This window comes from Ceratotherium simum, chromosome 9, assembly GCF_057802395.1.
Source record: "Ceratotherium simum simum isolate JZ-2026a chromosome 9, ASM5780239v1, whole genome shotgun sequence".
NCBI classification, from domain to species: Eukaryota; Metazoa; Chordata; class Mammalia; order Perissodactyla; family Rhinocerotidae; genus Ceratotherium; species Ceratotherium simum.
In genome coordinates this window covers 31,180,925-31,203,039 of record NC_141908.1, presented here as the reverse complement: position 1 = coordinate 31,203,039, position 22,115 = coordinate 31,180,925, and the positions used below count along the sequence as shown (strand labels likewise).

General features: G+C 35.4%; 1 protein-coding gene across 1 annotated transcript in view; it reads right to left on the bottom strand.

Annotated features, from left to right (window-relative positions):
* The window catches only part of EPC2 (enhancer of polycomb 2), a 125,913-nt gene that overhangs the window by 36,838 nt on the left and 66,960 nt on the right, over positions 1-22,115 (bottom strand). Inside the window, exon 3 of the mRNA XM_004423844.3 lies at positions 577-722. Coding sequence (XP_004423901.1) covers positions 577-722 — 146 coding nt within the window. The remainder of the gene's footprint in view (positions 1-576; positions 723-22,115) is intronic.

The following is a 22,115-nucleotide window of genomic DNA, read 5'->3' as shown; positions in this document are numbered from 1 at the left end:
TTGCTTTCCAGAAAGACTATACCATTTTAAATTCTCTATACTATGTATAGAACATCCCACTACAGAAAATTCTTTATTACTTTGTGAATAATTTTTACCTCACTTAAAATTTTAAATAATATATAAATAAGTAAAACTAAAATACACTTAAAATGATAAGAGTACCTTAATATAAATAGGAGCAACTGAGATAACTCTGAGCAACAGAGAAAGATTTAGTATGAGATGCCTGCCTTAGAGACCCAACCAAGCAAATTTAATTACTGAAGCACCAAAATAGTCCTATGAAAAGGATCAAGACATGATAACTAGAGTTATTTTCACATCCAAACAATAACTACAGTTATCTTTATAGCCAAACAAGAAAAAAGTCAGAACAGTACTCTTCACACTCCTATTCAAAGAAATTATGCTTAAGTATTCAGCTCATGGAATAGTGTAAACAGAAATTCTAGGATGTCAGGAAAAGAAATTCAAGAGATAGTAAAATGCAATATACTCAGGTCCAAAGAAAGGGCAAAATAAAGCTAATTGGATAAACCATAAGACAAGAGATATTTTTACAAAGTACAGTACCTGATTAGAACTGGCTTTTTCAAGTCTGTCAATCATAATTTCAAATTGCAAAGGCTTAATTTCCATCTTTCTGTTAAGTCTATTTAATAAGGTTTCATCTTCTGAATCCATATCATAATCTGGTTGCTCGTTGTCTAGATTAAAGGCTAGAAAAGAAAAGAAAAATTCTTCAAACTGAGAAATTATGCAGTTACATAGTGTTCATATTTGACCACAGAATATTCTTAAAGTATAATGCACTGACCAAAGAGAAGCTCATGAGCAGACATCTAAAAATTGGTTTCAGAGACTAAGTACACAGTGGAAGAAAAAATAAGATTTTAATTCATATATGATTTAAAGTTTAATAGACTAGTAAAAACAATAACTAAAATTAATTTATTTTAAAAAGATCATAAATATATCCTAAAATATAAAATAAAAACTAGCAATTATGAAAAAAGATGATACATATTTATCAACATGGTAGACTGGTCACATAATGAGAAACTATGGAACAAAATTAAGAATCCAGAAATAAAGTCAAGCATGAAGTATATGATGGGAATGGCATTTCAAATCATTGAGGATAAAACAGATTATTAAACAAAAAGGGGGGAGTGATGGCATGATATTTTTTAAGCCATCTTAAAAAAAATTAAGCTAGATTCTTACTTCACTCCTAACACCAATAAATGATATATTCAACAAAATTTTACAGTAAAAAATAAAACACATAAAAATACTAGAAGAAAAAGCAGGGGGAAAATGCTGTATGGGAAGGTACTAGCTCAGAAGCCACAAAACTGATTAAAGAAATGCAAATACAATAACGAGATAATATGTTTCACTCATCAGATAGACTAAGATCTAAAACTTGATAGTACACTATTTTGGAATGAATGGGGGAAGAAGGCCTTCTCAAACACTGTGAGGAGAAAATTGTAAACTGGTATTTAGTTAAATTAAAAATACATACTCTTCAAAATCGTCCCATTTGCAACAACATGGATGGGCCTGGAGCGTATTATGTTAAGTGAAATAAGCCAGAAAGAGAAAGACAAACACTGTATGATCTCACTCATATGTAGAATATAAACGTGTCAACACATGGACAGAGAAAACTGGACTGTGGTTACCAAGGGCAGTGGGGGTGGGGGGTGGGCACAAGGGGTGAAGGGAGTCATATATATGGTGATGGACAAACAAAAATGTACAACCCAAAATTTCACAATGTTAGAAACCATTAAAACATCAATAAAAAAAAAAAAATACATACTCTTGGACTTGGCAATTCTATTTCTAAGAATTTATTCTATAGATAAACTTACACACAGACAAAGATATACATACAAGAATATTAGCTGTGACACTGTAAGAAGTGAAAAATATAAAACAAGCAATGTATGTGAGATTAATTAAATAACCGTTTGTACATACACGGAATAGACTGAAGCCCTGAGAATGAATGACAATGACGTACGTATACTGATATGGAGTGAAACTAATCTTCACAAACATTAAGTTAAAAAAGCTAATAAGGTACAGAATAGTGTATATAGTGCACTAAAATATGTTTTAAAAGGGTAAGGAGAAAAAAATATATATATATGCTTATTAATGCACAGAATATTTTTGGAAAGATACATAAGAAACTGCTAATAGTTCTCTACTTCCAGGAGACTGGAGTAGGGGTTCAAGGATGGTGGCGAGAACTAAAAATTTCTCTTTGTTCCCTTTTGTATTGTTTGAGATTTTAAGCATGTACATGTATTAACTCTCAAAATATAAAGGGAGAAAAAAACTAAAGTGACACAAAATAAGAGCTGAAATCATTCGTCGAGATTTAGGGCCAGGCAATGAAAGAGACACCAAACACCAACAGGTTGGTTATTTAAAGGCAGCCTACATATCAATATGTAAATGAATATCCTACAGTCATACTGTGTGACATGTCCTGGCAGTCTCAGATTCAGCATGACGTCCTTAAAGGTAGTTTATAACACACTAACAGAAACAGATGTTACATTTATATAATTTTAGTAAAATCAGCCTCCCAGTACAGATAGTACTGATGGCTATAAAATATTTAAAGGCAAAAATAACATTATAAAGCAAATGACTAAATCCCAAAAATCTGAATTCTGGTTGTTTAAAAAAATTATAGCACTATGTAACAACAACAAAAACAAGAATAAATGTTAGCTATCACTTACAACCTTATCTAACATTTACTATGGGCCAGGCCGTGTTCAAAGTGCTTTACACATACTAAATTAATTGTCAGAACCACCGTGATTACTAGTATTTTATCTCCCAATGAGACTTACATTCTAAAATTTGTAAAAATTTTATTGTATTTAACTTGTATCACATAGTACACAAGAAAGTTAACAAGTGAGAGAAATTATAGTTATTAATGAACTAACGACACAGATTATTTTGTATGATTTAAAACGTTACTGAAAATAAAATTTATTTTTTCCTTATCTTGATGTATTGTTTTTATTATACATTTATCAATAATTCAAGAGTATGCTTTTAAAAAGTCAATTCACTCTGCATCAAACTCAGTGACAGATTATGTGGACCCCACAAACTATACAAATCACTAAAAGTTACTCTTCCTCCTACAAAGCAATGTTCTATTTGTAAATGCACATAATGAGAGTTAATGATCTGCCTTTAGTCCACAGACTAAAAACAGTCAATAAACTCAGGTATATCCGATATAACTAGAAGACATTTTAGAGGAAGATAGGTTTTAAAAAATTTCAAGTAGAGTTAAGCTGATATACTGAATTGCTAAGTTAAACACAAGTTTTCAAAGTTCAAGGGCAAGGCCATATATGCAAATTTTGCAGGATCATCTTTTATACACCTACTTAATCTTACTCACCACTCATTCCTCCACCTCCTATCTGCTCTGTCTTCTTATTCTACTCTTACAAAAGCCAGTGCCCTGGCTTGTGAGGCAGGGGAAGGGGCAAGAAGAGCTGGGAAATAGTTCAGAAAAATTAATAGTGAGAACTGATAGGAGGTCTGACAATGTGTTAAAGCAGAACCAGGGCAAAGACCTGCAATAGCACTAAGTTTTCTGACACTACCATTTTTTTTAATTCAAAAACTGTACAAGAATATCATTATGGCTTCAGGTATTCTATTGCTTTCAAACACCTATAGTGTTTCATCCGTACCTCTCTTTACCTCATATTATATGGATTTATCTCCTCTACCAGAGAAAAACCCGCATCTTTAAAAGCAGTGATTACGTTAGCCATACTTGTATACTCCCTACACAGCACTTAAAAGAAAAAAAGAGTAAAGGCTGTTGAACAAAAATAGCATTTCTTAACTATATAAATATAAGAAGAGATTCTTTTAATGTATCTTCTACGTGTATTTTCTGTAAGTTTATTGATACTTTATTTTTTGAAACCCAGAAAGCTTTTCCCTGTTAAAAAATAAATCTTACTTTTCCCTGTTAGAAAATAAATCTTACAAATAGTTAGTTTCACAAGCCAGTCAATCAAACAAAACAAGTAAAACAATCCCTACTCCTCCAAAAAAGATGGGGAGGAGGCAGGCAGGAAGTTGAAAACTTCTTTATGTAGTTGATCCACAGAATTAAGATATGAATAAGGTTAATACGGGCACGTGTCTGCATGTGTGTGTAGAAGACTCCTATGGTGAAGTTAACTGAGCAGTAAATAACAAAAAAAGAAAAATGAGGGAACTGGAGAGTATGCATGATCACCATGAAAAAGGAATAAGGAAGTGGGAAGAAAAGTAGATCAGAAAGTTCCCTGTAGTAAGCACTGGGTGACTACCACTGTTCAGGAAAATTTGGTTACTTTCTGGCAGGGGGAGCAACAGCTCCCAGTGTCAGTAGGGAAGTGAGTATAACCTGCTGTTTGAATATATAAGGAAGGCATTTACAAGTTGACTGGTTACAGCTTAGAGAATATATAGAACAGAGTTGGTCTAAAAGTAGCTGGTAAAGCAAATATTACTTCTAGTTAAAAGTACCTTTCAAAGTCCCTTAGATTGCCTTTTGTTTGGATATATAGTCATGTGTCGCATAACGACGTGGATACGTTCTGGGAAATGTGTCATTAGGAGATTTCGTCATTGCGTGAACATCATAGTGTACTTACACAAACCTAGATGGTATAGCGTACGACACACCTAGGCTGTGTGGTATTAATCCTAGGAGACCACTGTTGTATATGCAGACCATAAACGTCATTATGTGGCACATGACTGTACTCATATGCAAGTATCTAACAAGCATAGCTATCTAATAGAATGAAAATACAGAGAATCCAGGAGAAGAAATAATACAAGAAAATTCCCCTGAGCCAAAAAACAGCAATAAGTTTTCAGATTAAAAGGGGTTTACCAATCATGGTACAAAATGAGTGGCATGTAATTCAATGAAGCACATAATGATGGGTGAGTTACTGACTGCTACTTCATAATATTATTATGACTATGAATATTACTATTATTATATAATATTATGCCCATTAAATGTTGTACATCAAGGGGAAACACCTGTTCCCCAGATTTCTACTCAAATATCCAGGAAGAAAAAGTACAGGAAGAATACTTTCAGTTTCTTTCCACCCCTTAACTCTCTCCTCAGCCAAGGAAGGAATGACTTAAACTGATTAGTGAACTTGAGAGGAGGACCTATCAGCTTAACACCTTCAGGTGCATGTTCTCTCATGGTTCTTCCTTCCATTAGACAGGCTGCATTCTAGTTGGTGCACTACTACGTGGTAAGCACAAAGGCCGATTTTGCCCCTCTATGCAGAGACCTGCTCTGTCAGTGACCAATCAATGGTGGAGTAAGTCTGCCTAATTCAGGGATTAAATATTATAAAGTCCATTGAGGCTATATATCTATGTCTCGCCTTCCAACACCACTTTTATTAGCAATAAAGCTGAAATTTTATATGTCTATGTCTGTTTCTCAATTTGTTCTGAAGTAGAAAAGGGAAAGGAATGTTATTTTTCGCCCTCCGAAAGCCCCACAATTTATTTTACAAGTGATTATGTTTTTTTTTTACTCCAGAACATTCTAACTTCTATATGTCAGTCTCCATCATATAGCTCCTAAGATTATACATACTCAACATCCAGAGTTTATTTCATTCACTTTCTTCTCTCTGGTTATTTACACAACTAGGATACAATATGCCATGTGGCATAAGTACTCTCTAACACACTGAATGTAGGCCAAACAAAAGTGCTTTAAATTTAAGCCTTTGTAAAAACAAAACCAACACTGATTAATTTCCCTATCTTAATTCTGTGAATTTAGAACTTTTCACAAAAACCCATCTCTGTATTTACAGATATTAATTCACTGTGTCTATGTGTTTGTAGACCCTCCTATGCCATGTTTGATACCATGAGACATTCCGTTACACAGGGAACTGTACCATAGATGAGTAATCGACTCTCAAACAGCCAAACCATAGGTGATCAGTGACCTATGAAATGCTTCAGGGTTTAAAGCATACCTGGGCCAGATTTCCTCTAACAGAAATGTAAACATAAAGACGGCTTCTAGTTAAATAAGGCAGAATGTCTCAAAATCCCATTAAAAGAAAAACAATTTTTTTTCAAATGGCATATATCCTCAGAGGTGACAAGAATGAGCAGGTAAGAATTATCAAATTTTCAGACTTAGAAAAGACATAGATTAGCAGACCAGAAAACACTGAAATATAAAATGGCTGGGGGGGAGGGGTGGATGACACAATAAGACACAGGAAAACTCCCCTTCCCCACCTAAAGACTTAGAGAGTTGAAATCAACAGTTACTTTCTGAAAGAGGGGGTAGGGCACTTCTGAGAATAGGAAGATTGGTTAAAAATTTTTATACAGATAATTAGACCTTTCCCTTATCCAGTGTAGCTAGGCAACTACTCTTCCTCCCAAACGGTAGAAGACTGTGGCTTAATCTGCAAAAGTTGCTCCAGAGAGCCTGAGGACTCTGGAGCAAAAGGAATGATGAGGGAAAGTATAAGGCTCCATACCAAAGGAGAAAGATTAAGAGCAAGTCTACATGTTGAACCATGAACTCTCCTACCACTGCCATCTTACTCCTCCATCCCCATCTCCCAACTCAGCTATAAAAACAAAAACACTGTCAGCTACCTAGGAATAAGACTGAAGAATTCTTTTATTGGAAAATTGACCAAACTCCTAAAGAACACCACCAGATAAACGACCTCACTCAAATATAAATGGACAGTCAAGTAATCCAGATATTTGAGAAAAGACAGCAAAACAAACATAAAAAAAGGAACTCAGAGGAAACAAAGACAACAGAAGGGCAAGAAAATAAATAACCTCAGAGATAGTATTGCATCCATGAAACAAGAACAGAAACAGTTTACTATATAAAAGGAATACTTACAGAACAAAAAATTAAAATTTAAAACTATAATAGCAAAAAAATAAAGAACATCAGATTTCTCAACAGCAACAACGGAAGTTAGAAGACAATGGCACAGATGCTCAAAATTCTGAAGGATGAAAGTTTCCAACCTAAAACTCTTTACCCAGCCAAACTGTCAATCAAGTACAAGGCTAGAATAAAAATAACATCAGACACGCAAGGCCTCAAAAAAAAAATTCACCTTACACACACCCTTTCTTAGAAAGCAAGTGGAAGGTGTCCTCCATTAGAATGGAGTAAATCTAAAGGGATGAAAGCATGGAATCCAGGAAAAAGGGAAACTAACACATGAGAGAAACAAAGAAATTCCCAAGATGATCTATGATAAGCATGCAGCAATTCTAAAAGCAATCAGTCCAGAATGCAGCAGCAAAAAGAATGGTTCCAGGGGCCAGCCCAGTGGCGTAGCGGTTAAGTTCGTGTGCTCCGCTTTGGTGGCCCAGGGTTCACAGATTTGGATCCCGGGTGTAGACCGATGCACCACTTGTCAAGCCATGGTGTGGCAGCATCCCATATAAAGTAGAGGAAGATGGGCACAAATGTTAGCCCAGGGCCGATCTTCCTCAGCAAAAAGAGGAGAATTGGCAATGAATGTTAGCTCAGGGCTAATCTTCTTCACAAAAACAAAAACAACAAAAAAAAAGAAAAAGAATGGTTCCAGGAAAAAGTGTCCACGGAAGAAATAAAACTGAGAGATTATCCGACTGTTTGAACACATAAGAGAGCTATACTTCTGTTGGAGAATTTGCGGTAAATTAATGATAGGCACATAGAAAAAGAGATAGATACAAAGATAAGGACGTGATCTCCTCTGAAAATAAAAACCTAAACAAGAAAGGAAATGTAATCACTGTCAAGCACTTGTCTCAGCTGTTAATATCTGCAGAATGATAATCCTGTATACACTAAATACCAAATTAATAATGTAAATATACCCAAAAAAATGGGACAGGGAAAGTGTGCTGAGAAAAGAAGTGAGAGAAGTAAATTCTCATTTTAAATGATCAAAGTCAAGAGATTATATTTTTAAAAAGTTTAAAAAAATAGTTATATAAGCATCTTAAAAAAAAATGAGTAGGAAAATGACACAGAGAAAAATGGACCCAAAGATATGACGAAGTAACTCACATAAAAAGACGCTTAACCTCATTTGCAATTGGTGAAAAGCAAATTTAAATCAACAAATACTATTTCATAGCCATCAGATTGGCAAAAATTGTAGTTTGACAATAACAAGTGTTCGTAAAAATATGAGAAAACAAGAACCCTCACACACTACTGGTGAAAACATAAACTGGTATAACCAGTTTGGGGAGCAATTCTGCAGTATCTAGTAAAGTTAAACATGCACATTCTATAAGAGCCAGCAATTTCACTTTTAGGTCTACATCCCATAGAAGCTCTCATAAATGTGGACAAGGAGACACGTACAAAGCCATTTATTGCTACATTATTCACAAGAGCAAAAAATTAGAAAAAAGCTAAATATCCACCAATAGAACAAACTGAGATACTAACACAAAATTATATTTATGAAATGAAAACTTATGTTGACACAAAAACATGCACATGAATGTTCATAGCAACTTTATTCATAATAGCCAAAAACTGGAAACAGCCCAAATGTCCTTCAACGGGTGAAAGTTAAACAAACTGTAGTACATCCAATACCATGGAATTATACTTAGTAATAAATACAATCAAACTAATGATACATGCAACAACTTGGATAAATCTCAAGGGAATTATGCTGAGTGAAAAAATGCCACTCCCAAAAGGTTAAGTACTGTAGATCCATTTATATAACATTCTTGAAATGACAAAATTATAGAGATGGAGAACAGATTAGTGGCTGTAAAACAAAGCTAATAAATGCAACTATCTCATAAGATTCTTGTCAGGATTAAATGAAATAACTTGTGCATATCATAGTGTCCAGTACAGAGTAAAAGTGCTCAGTAAAGGTAGGCTGCTATTATTACTCAACACTACTCCAGTAGTAGATCAAGACTATCACATAATTTAGCAGAAGTGAAAGTAAAGTACAATACAATATTATAGGTCTTTTTAGTATTAATGCCCTTAATAATCAGCCTATACAGAAATCATGGTTTTTAGTTTAAATACTTTAAAGAAGTTCCAACCATGAATAACTGGAAACTATAATAATATTTTGCACACAAAAAAGGTACTTCTGTTTCTCTAAAGGTTAAGACCTTCCGTGTAAGAGCTGCTACATCTATTTCTCTGGCTTATTTTCTTAAGACTGATTTGTAACCAATGTGCTTTTGATTTATAAAACTCAAAGTCACAAATGCTTCAACAGAATCTGGGAAAACTTTTCAAATTAACTCACAGTTAAAAAAAAAAAAAAAAGTAATAGCCATTTATCCAGCCATGCTTACACTTAGGAATAACTTTTTCTATTATTCTGTGAGTCCATACACATAAAATTTTAACTTAAAGCGAAAAAGAAGTAATAAATGGGAGGGGTAGAGGCTTGTTAAATAACTGACAATAATGTTATGAATGATTTCTTTCTTATATGTCTTACCCATCTGAGGAAAAAAAAGTGATTCTAAGCAAGTCACCAGTGGATTTTAATTATTGTTTTAGTTAAAATAGTCTAGATCAAGGGATGGCAAACTATGGCCTGTGCGCCAATCTCATTTGGTAGCTTGTTTTTGGTAAGGCTGTGAAAATGTAAAAAAAGGTTTTCACGTTTTTAAAGAGTAATTAAAAAAAAAAAAGGAGAAGAAGAGGAGAAGAAAAGAAGAGGAAGAAAATATATGTGGTAGAAACCATATGTGGCCCCCAAAGCCCGAAACATTTACCATCTGGCGCTTAACAGAAAAACTTTGCTAACATCCTGGTCTAGATTAGTAAAAAAAAGAATTGTTTCTGAAACACTGGGACTATGCAAGATAAGCAAAGACTGCTAGAAAAGTACAGTTTTCAAAATTTCACTCTTTAGGGTACTATTTCCTCTCTTTGCTCTCTCAGGCTTTAGCACCCATTAACAAAGAAAACAATCAATATGGCAGGTTATCAAAAGATACCGCTTGAAATACTCTTAGGGATGTGAGCTAACAGCAAGAAATCTGCTGTTGTTTAAAAATGAAATCATCCTTAAGGATTGTCTAGCTCTGAAAAGTTGAGGTCTGAATTTGGCCAGAAATTTATTTCTAGGCCTCTGAAGTCACCTGCTTCTTTTCAAGAACTGACAAAAATCAACAAGAGCTACTCATAGCTCTTATTTAGAATAGAACACTAAATTTGATTTACATTAATATTATAAAATAGTACTGGCATTTCTGCTATAATACAAGTTCCTGGGGGAAAAAAAATCCTTTATAGTATGCAAAATTGTGCACCAAAAATAACAGGCTTATGGAAAATCTATGTAACTTTGTTATCAGAGTCCAAACAAACCGTAAATACTACATTAGATGGCTACATAAGCCACTCAGAGTGGCTGGCTACTACCAAGGAATACTAAAAATGCACAAAATAACAGAATGGAATTGCTGGCTTATGGGTACAGAGACAACACAGATTGCAATGGAGCTCTGCATTTGTGCTCCAGGAGGAAATGCACCCTGCCACCAGCTAAGAGCTGTGCAAGGCTAGGGGTGTACCTCTCTGGGAAAGGAACGCTAGGTGCAGGCACTGTTTTTAATTTTCTTAATATAGAGTTGAAAGGGCTCTTACATGTGGAGCAGCCAAGCTAAAGCCTTTGTCCCACCCTACTGAAGATTTTAATTCTTTTCTTGCTATTCCAGCCCCCTACAGTAAGGAAAAATCATGAAAGAACCAGGACAATTTCCAGGGAGCACTGACACCACTCCCCGTTTTATTCATCGTTGCTGAGTTAATCAGTAGTACAAACACATGTGCATCATAAGAGACTGTAAAACAAATCTGTATTACTGAGGACATAAGGAACAATTTTATCTAGATCATCTGTCCTGATGATATTTTTCTTATAAGGTCCTCGATACAAATTCTCTGTCATAGCTCTTTTTGTAAATGAATATTATTTTTAAATCTTACCAATCAATCAATAAATAATAAAATGAGAGATGTATATAAAGTGTTTCAAAGGCAACATTTATGTTACTATTCATATACAATTTGCATTTAAAAGGTTATTTGGGGGGGCAAGTCAAGAGAAATTGTTTTATTTTTTAATGTGGTAAAATACACATAACATTATTTATCATCTTAACCATTTTTAAATGTACAGTTTAGCGGTATTAAGTACATTCACATTGCTATGCAAGCATCACCATCTTCCATCTCTAAAAGCATCCAAAGAGTTTTATTCCATAATTTCCTACTACCATTTCTTATTATGCTGCCAAAAATATGAAAATACTTAGAACTGTCTAGAAATAATACCTATTTCCTACATGTATGACAGAAATGGTTTATAGAGTGACTCAAAAGATGTTTGAAAAACATACAAAATGCCTGATTTAGTAGTAATTCAATTTATTAAGTGCTTACTCAACGGATCCGGTAGAGTGCTAGGTACAATAGATGAAGAGATGAATCCCTGTCCTGGGGGCCTTGCAGTCCCTCATTTTGAGTATGACAGTATTGACTTTTACTTGTAAATACTTCTGGATAGGAAAAGAACTTTGTGTTCATTATGATTTCCCTCACAAACACACATATCTTGTGGTCATTGGGCTTAGAACACTATTCATCTTCCAAAGAAGTATTACACTGTATCCTTTGAATTACCTGACCATGTTTAGTTTAGGTTTTTTTCTGTCCTCTGACTTAGAGGAATGGTCTGGCTATATACCATCCTTCTTTTGGTTACTTGAAGTAAAGAGGTTAACTTGGGTACGTATTTTGAATTTCAGTTCTTTGGAAGGGACTTGCACCACTGATGGATATTGTGTGCTATTAATGAGAATGATTCAATTTTCCCTTCCAAAGAAGGAAATCCTTTTAAAACAAGTCTGGCAATATCCCTCATGTTGTTCTTTTCCTACCAGGTCCCAGGCAGTATGGCTCCAGCAAAAAAAAAGATTAAAAAAGGCCGATTTGCCATTAAAAATAGAGTGATCAGAGAATACACTATCAATATTCACAAACACATCCCTGGAACATGCGCCTCACATACCAAGAGATCTGAAAAATTCACTATGAAGGAGATATAAACACCACATGTGTATACTGCTAACAGGCTCCACAAAGCTGTCTGGACTCAAGGAATAGAAATGCACTCCACCATATTTGGTTATGTTCAGAAAACATCATTAATATGAAGATTTGCCAAAGAAGCTCTATACATTGGTCACCTATGTACATATCCTCATTTTTAAAAACTTGCAGAGAGACAGGAGAGCATTTTACAAATCCGAAGACCACGGGGCTTTGCATTTCTTCTTTCCATCCAGCGTAGAGTCATGGGCATCGTTCAAAACCAATGGGTAAAACTAGGGTCATCTCTGTGGTCTACAATGCATCTAGTAATAAACTGGTCTGCACCAAGACCCTAATGAGAAACTGCATTGTGCTTATCAATAGTACACAATACCTAGCAAATGTACAAGTCCCACTACACACTGTCCTGAGTCACACGGGGCAAAACTGACTCCTGAGAAAGAAGAAATTTTAAATAAAAGGAGCCAAAAAATTCAAAAGAAATACAACTAAGAATAAAAATTTTTGAAGAAGGAGTTCCTCCTCCAGAGCAGAGACAGCTTCTTAAGAGCACTGCTTCAAGGTCTGGCAGAGTGGCTAGGCAGATAGCTATGCGCCGGAGAGCAAGAAGCTGGAGTTCCATCTCAGGAAGATCAAGGCCCAGAGAGGCAGACCCTCTTCCCTCCCATCTTAGTTCACACAATAAAGCAGTCTATTAAAAATTTTTTAAAAATCAAACAAAACCCAACAGACAGTTAATATAATAAAAACTAAACATTTAAAATCATAATAAAGTTACAAAACAAGAAAAAACAAAAGGCTGTCAAATCCAGCTTCAATACTTCTAGCAAAGGGGCAGACAGATGTACTGTTTGACAGCTGTTTCTTACAAAACTTAGATTTAAAACAGTTACACAAAAGAATGGCAATTCCTGGTTTTAAATGTTTTTCTCATCAAAATTATTCCATTTTTATTAGGGAACATTTTTCACCTAAAGTTGCTTGTCTTCTGGACAGAAATCAAAGAAAATCAACTAAAGAGGCTATAGACACTAAAGACTGTCTATGGAGAATGGAGACAATGTTTACTACTATATTTTCAGACTCCTTTCCTTACAAGCTGATGTTTCTCTGAAGTTCAATATGTATTATTGAGGGTCTATCACGTGCTAGGTACTAACAACAGAAAGGAAGAATGGGGAGGCCCAAATTAAATGCTGCCTGGGTCTTAAAAAATTTTTTTAATCTATGTGCAATTTGTCAAGAGGAAAACTAGAATAAACAAAGATATGCTGGGAGATCCAGACTCCAATTTGCTTTACCCAAATTACATAGTAGTTACTCTTCTCTAGTAAACAGAGGATAAAAATCTTAAAAATTAATAGTTCCTAAGGGTAGTCACAGACCAGAAACCAGATGTTCAATTAATCACCTAATTCCCTTTCCTCATGTTGGTGGAAAAATACCAGGTGTGGGAGAAAATTATATAACTAAATATGGTTACTCAAGCAATATTTAATAAAGTAAAAATCTCAGTGTAATAAAATAAAATTTGGGTAGTTGTCATTTTTAGAAAGTTTTTTCTTATTCCTGGAATCCATTTTGAATTTTCTCCCTCTTTCAAATCTCCCTCTCTCCTCCTTCCTTTTCTTTCTAGTATCTTTTTCTAGTACCTAGTCACCTTTTTCTCTTTCTAGTACACTACTACTAGGGTCATATTAAAAAAAAAAAACGAGAGTAAGTTAAGGTGAAGATCAGACATATTAGTTTACATGTTAATATAAATAATAAAAAGTTACATAATTTAGAGCAGGAAACACCTTATCTTACAGATCAGAAAACTGTGAAAGATTAAGAACCTTGGGGAGTTGAGCACAACTATCAGGGTCTTGACTCACAGAACTCAGTACTTTTCCCACTACCCCACACAGACACTAAATTAAACTCTTCTAATCATAACAGAAGTAATAAAAAATTCTTTGACTGTTAAAGGAGCAAAAATATAGATAAATCAAAAGACTGTTTTTGTTCAACTTAGGACTTAAATGTTTAAGCTTATAAATTATATTTAATAACCAAAGATAAAAAAGATTAATCTGCAAATAAAATAAGTAATTACCAGTTGACTAAAATATGTGTAAAACAAGCTAAGTGAACCTAGTGCATCAGGCACTCAAGAATTTGTTAAAAACAAACATTAAAAACTAAAAAGAGAACAAATGAATACAGCTTCCTACTTAAAGTTATTTCATGTCAAGAAAATTTCCAATATTTACCTATGAATTATCAATGGTAATTTTTTCTTTTTGTGAGGAAAATCAGCCCTGAGCTAACATCCATGCCAATCTTCCTCTTTTTTTGCTGAGGAAGACTGGCCCTAAGCTAACATCTGTGCCTATCTTCCTCCACATTATATGCGATGCTGCCACAGCATGGCATGACAAGCGGTACATCGGCGCATGCCTGGGATCCGTACCCGGGCTGCCAGCAGCGGAACTTGGGCACTTAACCACTATACCATGGGGCCAGCCCCAATGGTAATTTTTTTTTTAATGTTAAAAAGAAGCAACATCCATTTTTACACAAAGCCACTACTTTCACGCATCTTTACTTTTGCTAAATGTTTACTTCTAGAAAATATTTGCCAATATCCAATCCCTGTCAGACAAGGCAATAAAATAAGAAAGAGGCATAGATGCACTTTGTTTGTAAAGGTTCTTCTTTGAAAGTATTAATAATAGTACTTTCTAAGACTGTCATTCACTTAAAAACTTGCTGGTCTATCTCCTCTTCCAACTCTGCATTTCCTTTCTTATACAACTTTTCAAAATTATGTTTACTAATCCAATGAACCCAATAACAATAAACACTGACTGTACTTCAAGTACAATATGTATAACAAGCTCCCTTCTAAATTACTATAGATATCAATACCATAAGGCACACAGAAACTGGATGCAAAGGCATTCCAGACAGAGAGAGTAGGAGGAGCAAAGACAGGGAATACACTTTACTATAAATTATCAACTATGAGTATGGATAAGAGGCTATATGATCCAAATCCACCTTCAAACAGTAGAACAAAAATTCAAAACCACATGTCCATGGAAGTTGTATGCATATACATAGAATGTATATTATTATTTTAAAAAGCAGAGTTGAACAGTTTTACAAGTCTAGCATCAGCAATGCTATTGCATATCTAAATCTCAGTTAAATGGAACCTAGTGTGCACTAAAGTAGACTCTGACTAGGTAGACCTATAAACTAGGAAGCAGTTCAAATAAAACATCTTCCTGAGATGCCATATACTTCTTAACCCTAAGGCAGTCCCAGAATCTGACAAAGGCTCAGAAGTCTCTCCTTGACATATCATCAAAACCTTTAAAACAGTATTTTTCAAACTTTAGCATTAACCACAATCATCTGGATGGCTTGTTAAAATACATATTACTGAGCTTGATCACCAATTTCTGATCCAGTAAATCTGGAGAGTGACTATGAATTTGCATTTCTAGGAAGTTCCCAAGTAATGTTGTGCAACATTTTGAGAACCTCTGACCTACAAGTCTTTGCTCTTAAAATATTATAAAATTTACTTATGCCTAATGTGAAATCCTAATGTAAAACTAAACTTTTAAAATTTGTAAATCTTTAAGATCCTCAGGCTTCAAATAACTTCCAAAGATAGTTAATGACAAGCTAGTGTATCTCAAAGTTCAGAAGCAACCCAAGCACCATCTCCTCCACTGCTTGGAGCTCTCCAAGGTTCTGATAGCCTACAAGCACAGCAGTTCTCAATGTTTTACCAAGGGATCATGAATGTTGATACAGCAAGGACTCTTGACTTGGATTCTCTGAGATTTCCTACAAGTAGAAGACTTGACCAGAGACCTGACTTACACTTCCTCCCCAATGTACAAATAAAGAAAGTAAAGTGCAGAAGAGTCCAAAGCCACTTTCTACAAGATTACAAGTCCCTCTACTGACCGACTAATTTATTCTAAAAGAAGTTCCAGGTTAATACAGTAATGTGCCACATAACATTTTAGGCAATGATGGATCACATATATGATGGTGGTCCTATAACATTAGTACCATATAGCCTAGGTGTGTAGTAGGCTATACCATTTAGGTTTGGTAAGCACAACGACGAAAATGCCTAACAACACATTTCTCAGAACGGTCCCTGTCATTAAGCGACACATGACTGTACTACAAACAGGATTATTCATAGTCTTCGTGTTGACTAGCCAACTAACTACATTCCTCTCCCACTTGGAAGAATTCACATTTTATATAAATATTACTGGCCAAAATTAATAGCAATGATGACAACTATGGGAACCACAGACCACGAGAATAAGTGGATATGAGAATGAGTGGTAAGTGGATTCTCTCAATCTTTCAGGGAGAGATTTTCATCATTAGAAAGGGCACAGAGGGCCGGCTCCGTGGCTTAGCGGTTAAGTGCGTGCGCTCTGATGCTGGCGGCCCGGGTTCGGATCCCGGGCACGCCCCAAGGCACCACTTCTCCCTCCAGCGTGAGGCCGAGTCCCATGTACAGCAACTAGAAGGGTGTGAACCTATGACATACAACTATCTGCTGGGGCTTTGGGGGGAAAAAAATGAATAAACAAAATCTTTAAAAAAAAAAAAAAAAAAAAAAAAAAGAAAGGGCACAGAGAACAATGACATTAGATAGGACCTAAGGGATGTGACAGTGATTAAAAGAAAAAAAAAAAAAGCAGGTATGTAAAGATAATGTTCTTTTTAATTCTCCCTCTAATCATGCTGTTTCTTCATCTTTTCTCTTCTCCTCCTTCAAATTCTTCCTACCTTTTTGTTTTCTAACAACTCAATAGACAACAGGGCAAAGGACAGTAACAGTACAGGAGATAAAAATGCTAATGGCTCCCAAACATATGAAAAGATACTCAAGTTCATTCACAATAAGAAACTGAAATTAGAACTACAATGAGAGAAATCAGAGTAAAGTTGGGATTTTAGTTAATAATAATGTACCAACATTGGTTTCTTAGTTTTGACACAGATACCAAAGTAATGCATGATGATAATATTAGAGGATACCGAAACTAGATGAGAGGTCTACAGGAACACTCTATACTACCTCGGCAACTTTTCTGTAAATCTAAAACTTCTCCAAAATAAAAAGTTTATTTTAAAAAATACTACACTGAAGTATATCATCTCTTTCCTATCAAACTGGCAAAATTCAAAAAATTAAAAAGCAGACTTTGACCAGGCTATGGAGAAACAAGCACTCGCACAGACTGCTAGTGGAAGTACAAAATGGTACAACTCCTAGAGAGGGCAATTTGGCAATTTCGGTAAGAAATAGATATAATTGCACCTTTATGAAATTCTGTATGTTCATAGTTATTCACTGAAGCACTATTTGTAATAACAAAAGACTGTAAACAATCCAAGTTTCCTTCTATAGGAAATTAGATAATAAACTGGCACATCCAAACACAATGGACTATTATGCAGCAGGAAAAAAGAATGAGGACATACTCTACATGCTGATATGGCATAATTTCCAGACGACATTCTTACCAAAACAAAAAAAAGCAAGGCGCCAAACAGTACACATAGTATGCTAACTTTTGTGTAAGAGGGGGTATAAAAGTATAAACTCTTATGTGCTTGAATTTGCATAACGAAACCCTAAAAGAACACATGGACTAATAAAAGTGGTTACTTATAGGAAGAGGCTGACTGGAGTGGAGAGTGGACAGGGATGAGGTTGTTTTCATATACATTTTATTCTGGAATCATCTGAATGCACTATCTATTTAAAAATAAAATAAAATCATGTTACTTTGTGAATCTAAAAACAATTTTATGTTTTAAAAAAATATTCTGGGTCAGTGATCCCTATGGACTATCTGAGATTCTCTCCCACATTCTGTTCAAACCTTGTATCTTTCCTATTCACTCTGAACCAATTATACAACAAGTACAGAATAAGGGCAAAACGCCTCACTTAAATATCTGGGTTCAGGTAGTATCTTATCTTAAGCAGTACAAACTAATTCTACAATTACATATTAAATGCACAAGAATATACATTCTATTAATACCTAATAGTCGAAAATAATAAATAAGTCATAGAAAGAGAACATATCTCTATAGCCCAATAAATGGTCAGGAACTTGAGAAATTAAACAGCAGTGTTCTTATAAACAGATTTGCTTTAATGTTAGCAAGGACAATGGACCTTAGAAATGGACAAGGAAATAAACTCAGTACAGTCATGCGTCAACAGGCATATGTTCTGAGAAATGCATCATTAGGGAATTTTGTCATTGTGCGAACCTCATGGAGTGTACCTACACAAACCTAGATGGTATAGCCTACTACATACCTAGGCTATATGGTACTAATCTTATGGGACCACTGTTGTATATGTGGTCCTTTGTTGACTGAAATATCGTTATGAGGTACATGACTATTTATAGAACATATAAAAAAGATTTGAAATAGCAATTTTAATAGACCTAGAAAAAATCCAAACATACAAAACATAAATTGGAAGGCAATGAATAATTTCCTTTACTAACGAGACTCTTTGCTAAAGAAAATTTCACCAAATGTTCTTTTCAAAAACCAGCCCTACTGAGGATATATAATATCTCATTTAAAAAGACACATTTTAGATTTCAAAACACAGTACAAAGCTACAATAATCAAATCCATGTGGTACTAGCATAGAGACAGACATATAGACCAATGGAACAAAGAGCCAAGAAATAAACCCTCACCAATATGATCAAATGATCAAAAAGGGTGCCAAGACTACACAATGGAGAAAGGATAGTCTCCTCAACAAATGGTTTTGGGAAAATTAGAAATCCACACGCAAAACAATAAAGATGTACCCTTATCTTACATCATATACAAATATTAACTCAAAATAAATTAAAGACTTAAACATAAGACCTGTAACTATAAAACTCCTAGAAGCAAAGGGGAAAAGCTTCATGTCATTAGTTTTGGCTACGACTTCTTGGATATGATACCAATAGCACAAGCAACAAAAACAAAAATAGACAAATGGGACTGCATCAAACTTAAAAAATTCTGTACAGCAAAGGAAACAACAGAGTGAAAGGGTAACCTATGGAATGGGAGAAAATATTTGCAAACCATAAATCTGATAAGGGGTTAAATATCCAGTGTATATACAGAACTCCTACAACTTAAGAACAAAAAAACAAATAACCCAGTGATGTCAGCATCATGGTGGAGTGATCTCTCCCCTTCAACTCTCCCTGCTAAGATACAATAAAAAGGACATTCACATACCAACAGAGGATGTTCACACAACACAAAAGATGACTGAGAGACCCACGCAGCCATACGTCTAAAGGAGGAGGTGCTGGACGCCCTGGAGGAAGTGGAAGGAGGCAAGGAGAACTCCTCTCCATCCTAAACGGCAGGAACTCCGGGTCCGCGCAGCTCTCAGACAGAGGCAGAAGAGGCGGCCCTGTGCAGGAAAACTGTCGCTCTCCAAGTTCCCTCACAGTCCATGGGAAAATCCCACACAGAGGCGACCAAAATGCTGTGGGGGTGCCTTCATCAAGCTAACACCTCAGGAGAGCAGATAGCAAAGGAAGAGTGAGAAGCCCTCGGGATCGAGCAAGTGAAAGAAAGCACCCCTCCCCGCTCACTGCAGTCCAGCACAACTGGTCGGCCAGAGTGTCCGCAGATCACGGTGGGCTCAGAATACACAGCTCTTGACACCCACCCAGTGGCGGAAGGTGGAAGCTGCAACCAAATATTATCACTATGAGGAGAAATAAATCCACACCATCAAACAGTATGCAAAAATATATTAAATCCCCAGACCAGAAGGAAAATGACAGGCACCCAGAAATCAATCCTGAAGGCACAGAAATTTATAATCTAAACAACAGAGAACTCAAAATAGCTATCAGAAAAAAGCTCAATGACTTACCAAAAAAATAGAGATACACAGTTCAATGCAATCAGGAACTTCTTCACAAAAGAGATTGAAACTATAAAGAAAAACCAATCAGACATATGGGAGATGAAAAACACAATGGAAGAGATAAAGCAGAATCTGGAATCCTTAAAGAACAGAGCTGACAATAGGGAGAAAACAATTAGCAACATAGAGGATAGCAACGCAGAAATGCTCCAGATGGAGGAGAAGAGATAACTAACAGTAAAAAGAAATGAAGAAATTCTTTGAGAACTATCTGACTCAATTAGGAAATGCAACATAAGGATTATAGGTATTCCAGAGGGAGAAGACACAGAAAAAGGAGCAGAGAGCTTGTTCAAAGAAATAATAGCTGAGAACTTCCCAAACCTGCGGAAGGAGCTGGAACTACAAGTGAATGAAGTCAATAGATCTCCTGAGTATATCAACATAAAAAGACCCTTTCCAAGGCATATAGTAGTAAAGCTGGTAAAAGTCAATGACAAAGAAAAAATATTAAGGGCAGCAAGAAAAAAAAAAAAAACCTACAAAGGAACTCCTGTCAGGCTCTCGGCGGATTTCTCAGCAAAAACCTTATAGACTAGGAGACAGTGGAATGATATATTCAAAATTCTGAAAGACAAAAACTTTCAGCCAAGAATACTCTATTCAGTGAAAATATCCTTCAGATATGATGGAGAAATAAAAACTTTCCCAGATAAACAAAAGGTAAGGGAGTTCATCGCCACAAGATCCCCCACTACTAGAAATGCTCAAGAAGGCCCTCATACCTGGGGGCGGGGGAAAGAGAAAGAGGATACAAAGGCTTGAGCAAGGAGAAAAATAGGTAGACAAAACCAGAAAAATTACAGCTCTCTATCAGAACAGGTTAGCAAACATTTAATTACAACATCAAAGATAAAAGGAAGGAAAACACCAAAAATAAATATAACCTCGTCACTTTAACCATAAACTTACAATAGAAGATGGAATAAGTTGTGACAATAATAACTTAGAAGGGGAAGAGAAAAGGGATGGAATCGACTTAGTCTAAGGAAATAAGAGGCTATCAGAAAATGGACTATCTCGTCTACCAGACTTTTTATACAAAGCTCATGGTAACCACTAAACAAATAATGAGAACAGAGGCACATATGATAAATAAAGAGAACTAAGAAAACCATCATAGAGAACTACCAAACTGAATCGGTAGTCCGAAACACAGAGGATGAGAAAGAAAGGAAATGCAGAAGAATCAGAAAATGAGCGATAAAATAGTAGCACTAAGCCCTCATATATCAATACTCACTCTAAATGTAAATGGATTGAATTCCCCAATCAAAAGACAAAGAGTAGCAGGATGGATTAAAAAACAAGACCCAACAATATGCTGCCTCAGGAAACACATCTCAGCTCTAAAGACAAACACAGGCTCAGAGTGAAGGGATGGAAGACGATATTCCAAGCTAATGGGAAACAAAAGAAAGCAGGTCTTGCCATATTTATATCAGACAAAGTAGCCTTCAAGACAAAACAGGTTATGAGAGACAAAGAGGGGCCATATATAACGATAAAAAGGAAACTCCACCAAGAAGACATATCACTTAGAAATATATATGCACCCAACACAGGAACACCAAAGTACATAAAGCAACTATTAACAAACCTAAAAGGAGATATTAACAACAACACAATAATAGTAGGGGACCGTAACACCCCTCTTACATCAATGGATAGATCATCCAGACAGAAAGTCAATAAGGAAATAGTGTACTTAAATGAAAAACTAGACTAGATGGACTTAACAGATATATATATAGAACACGCCATCCAAAATCAGCAGAATACACATTCTTCTCAACTGCACATGGAACATTCTCAAGGACAGACCATATGTCAGGACACAAGGCAAGCCTCAATAAATTTAAGAAGACTGAAATCATAACAAGCATC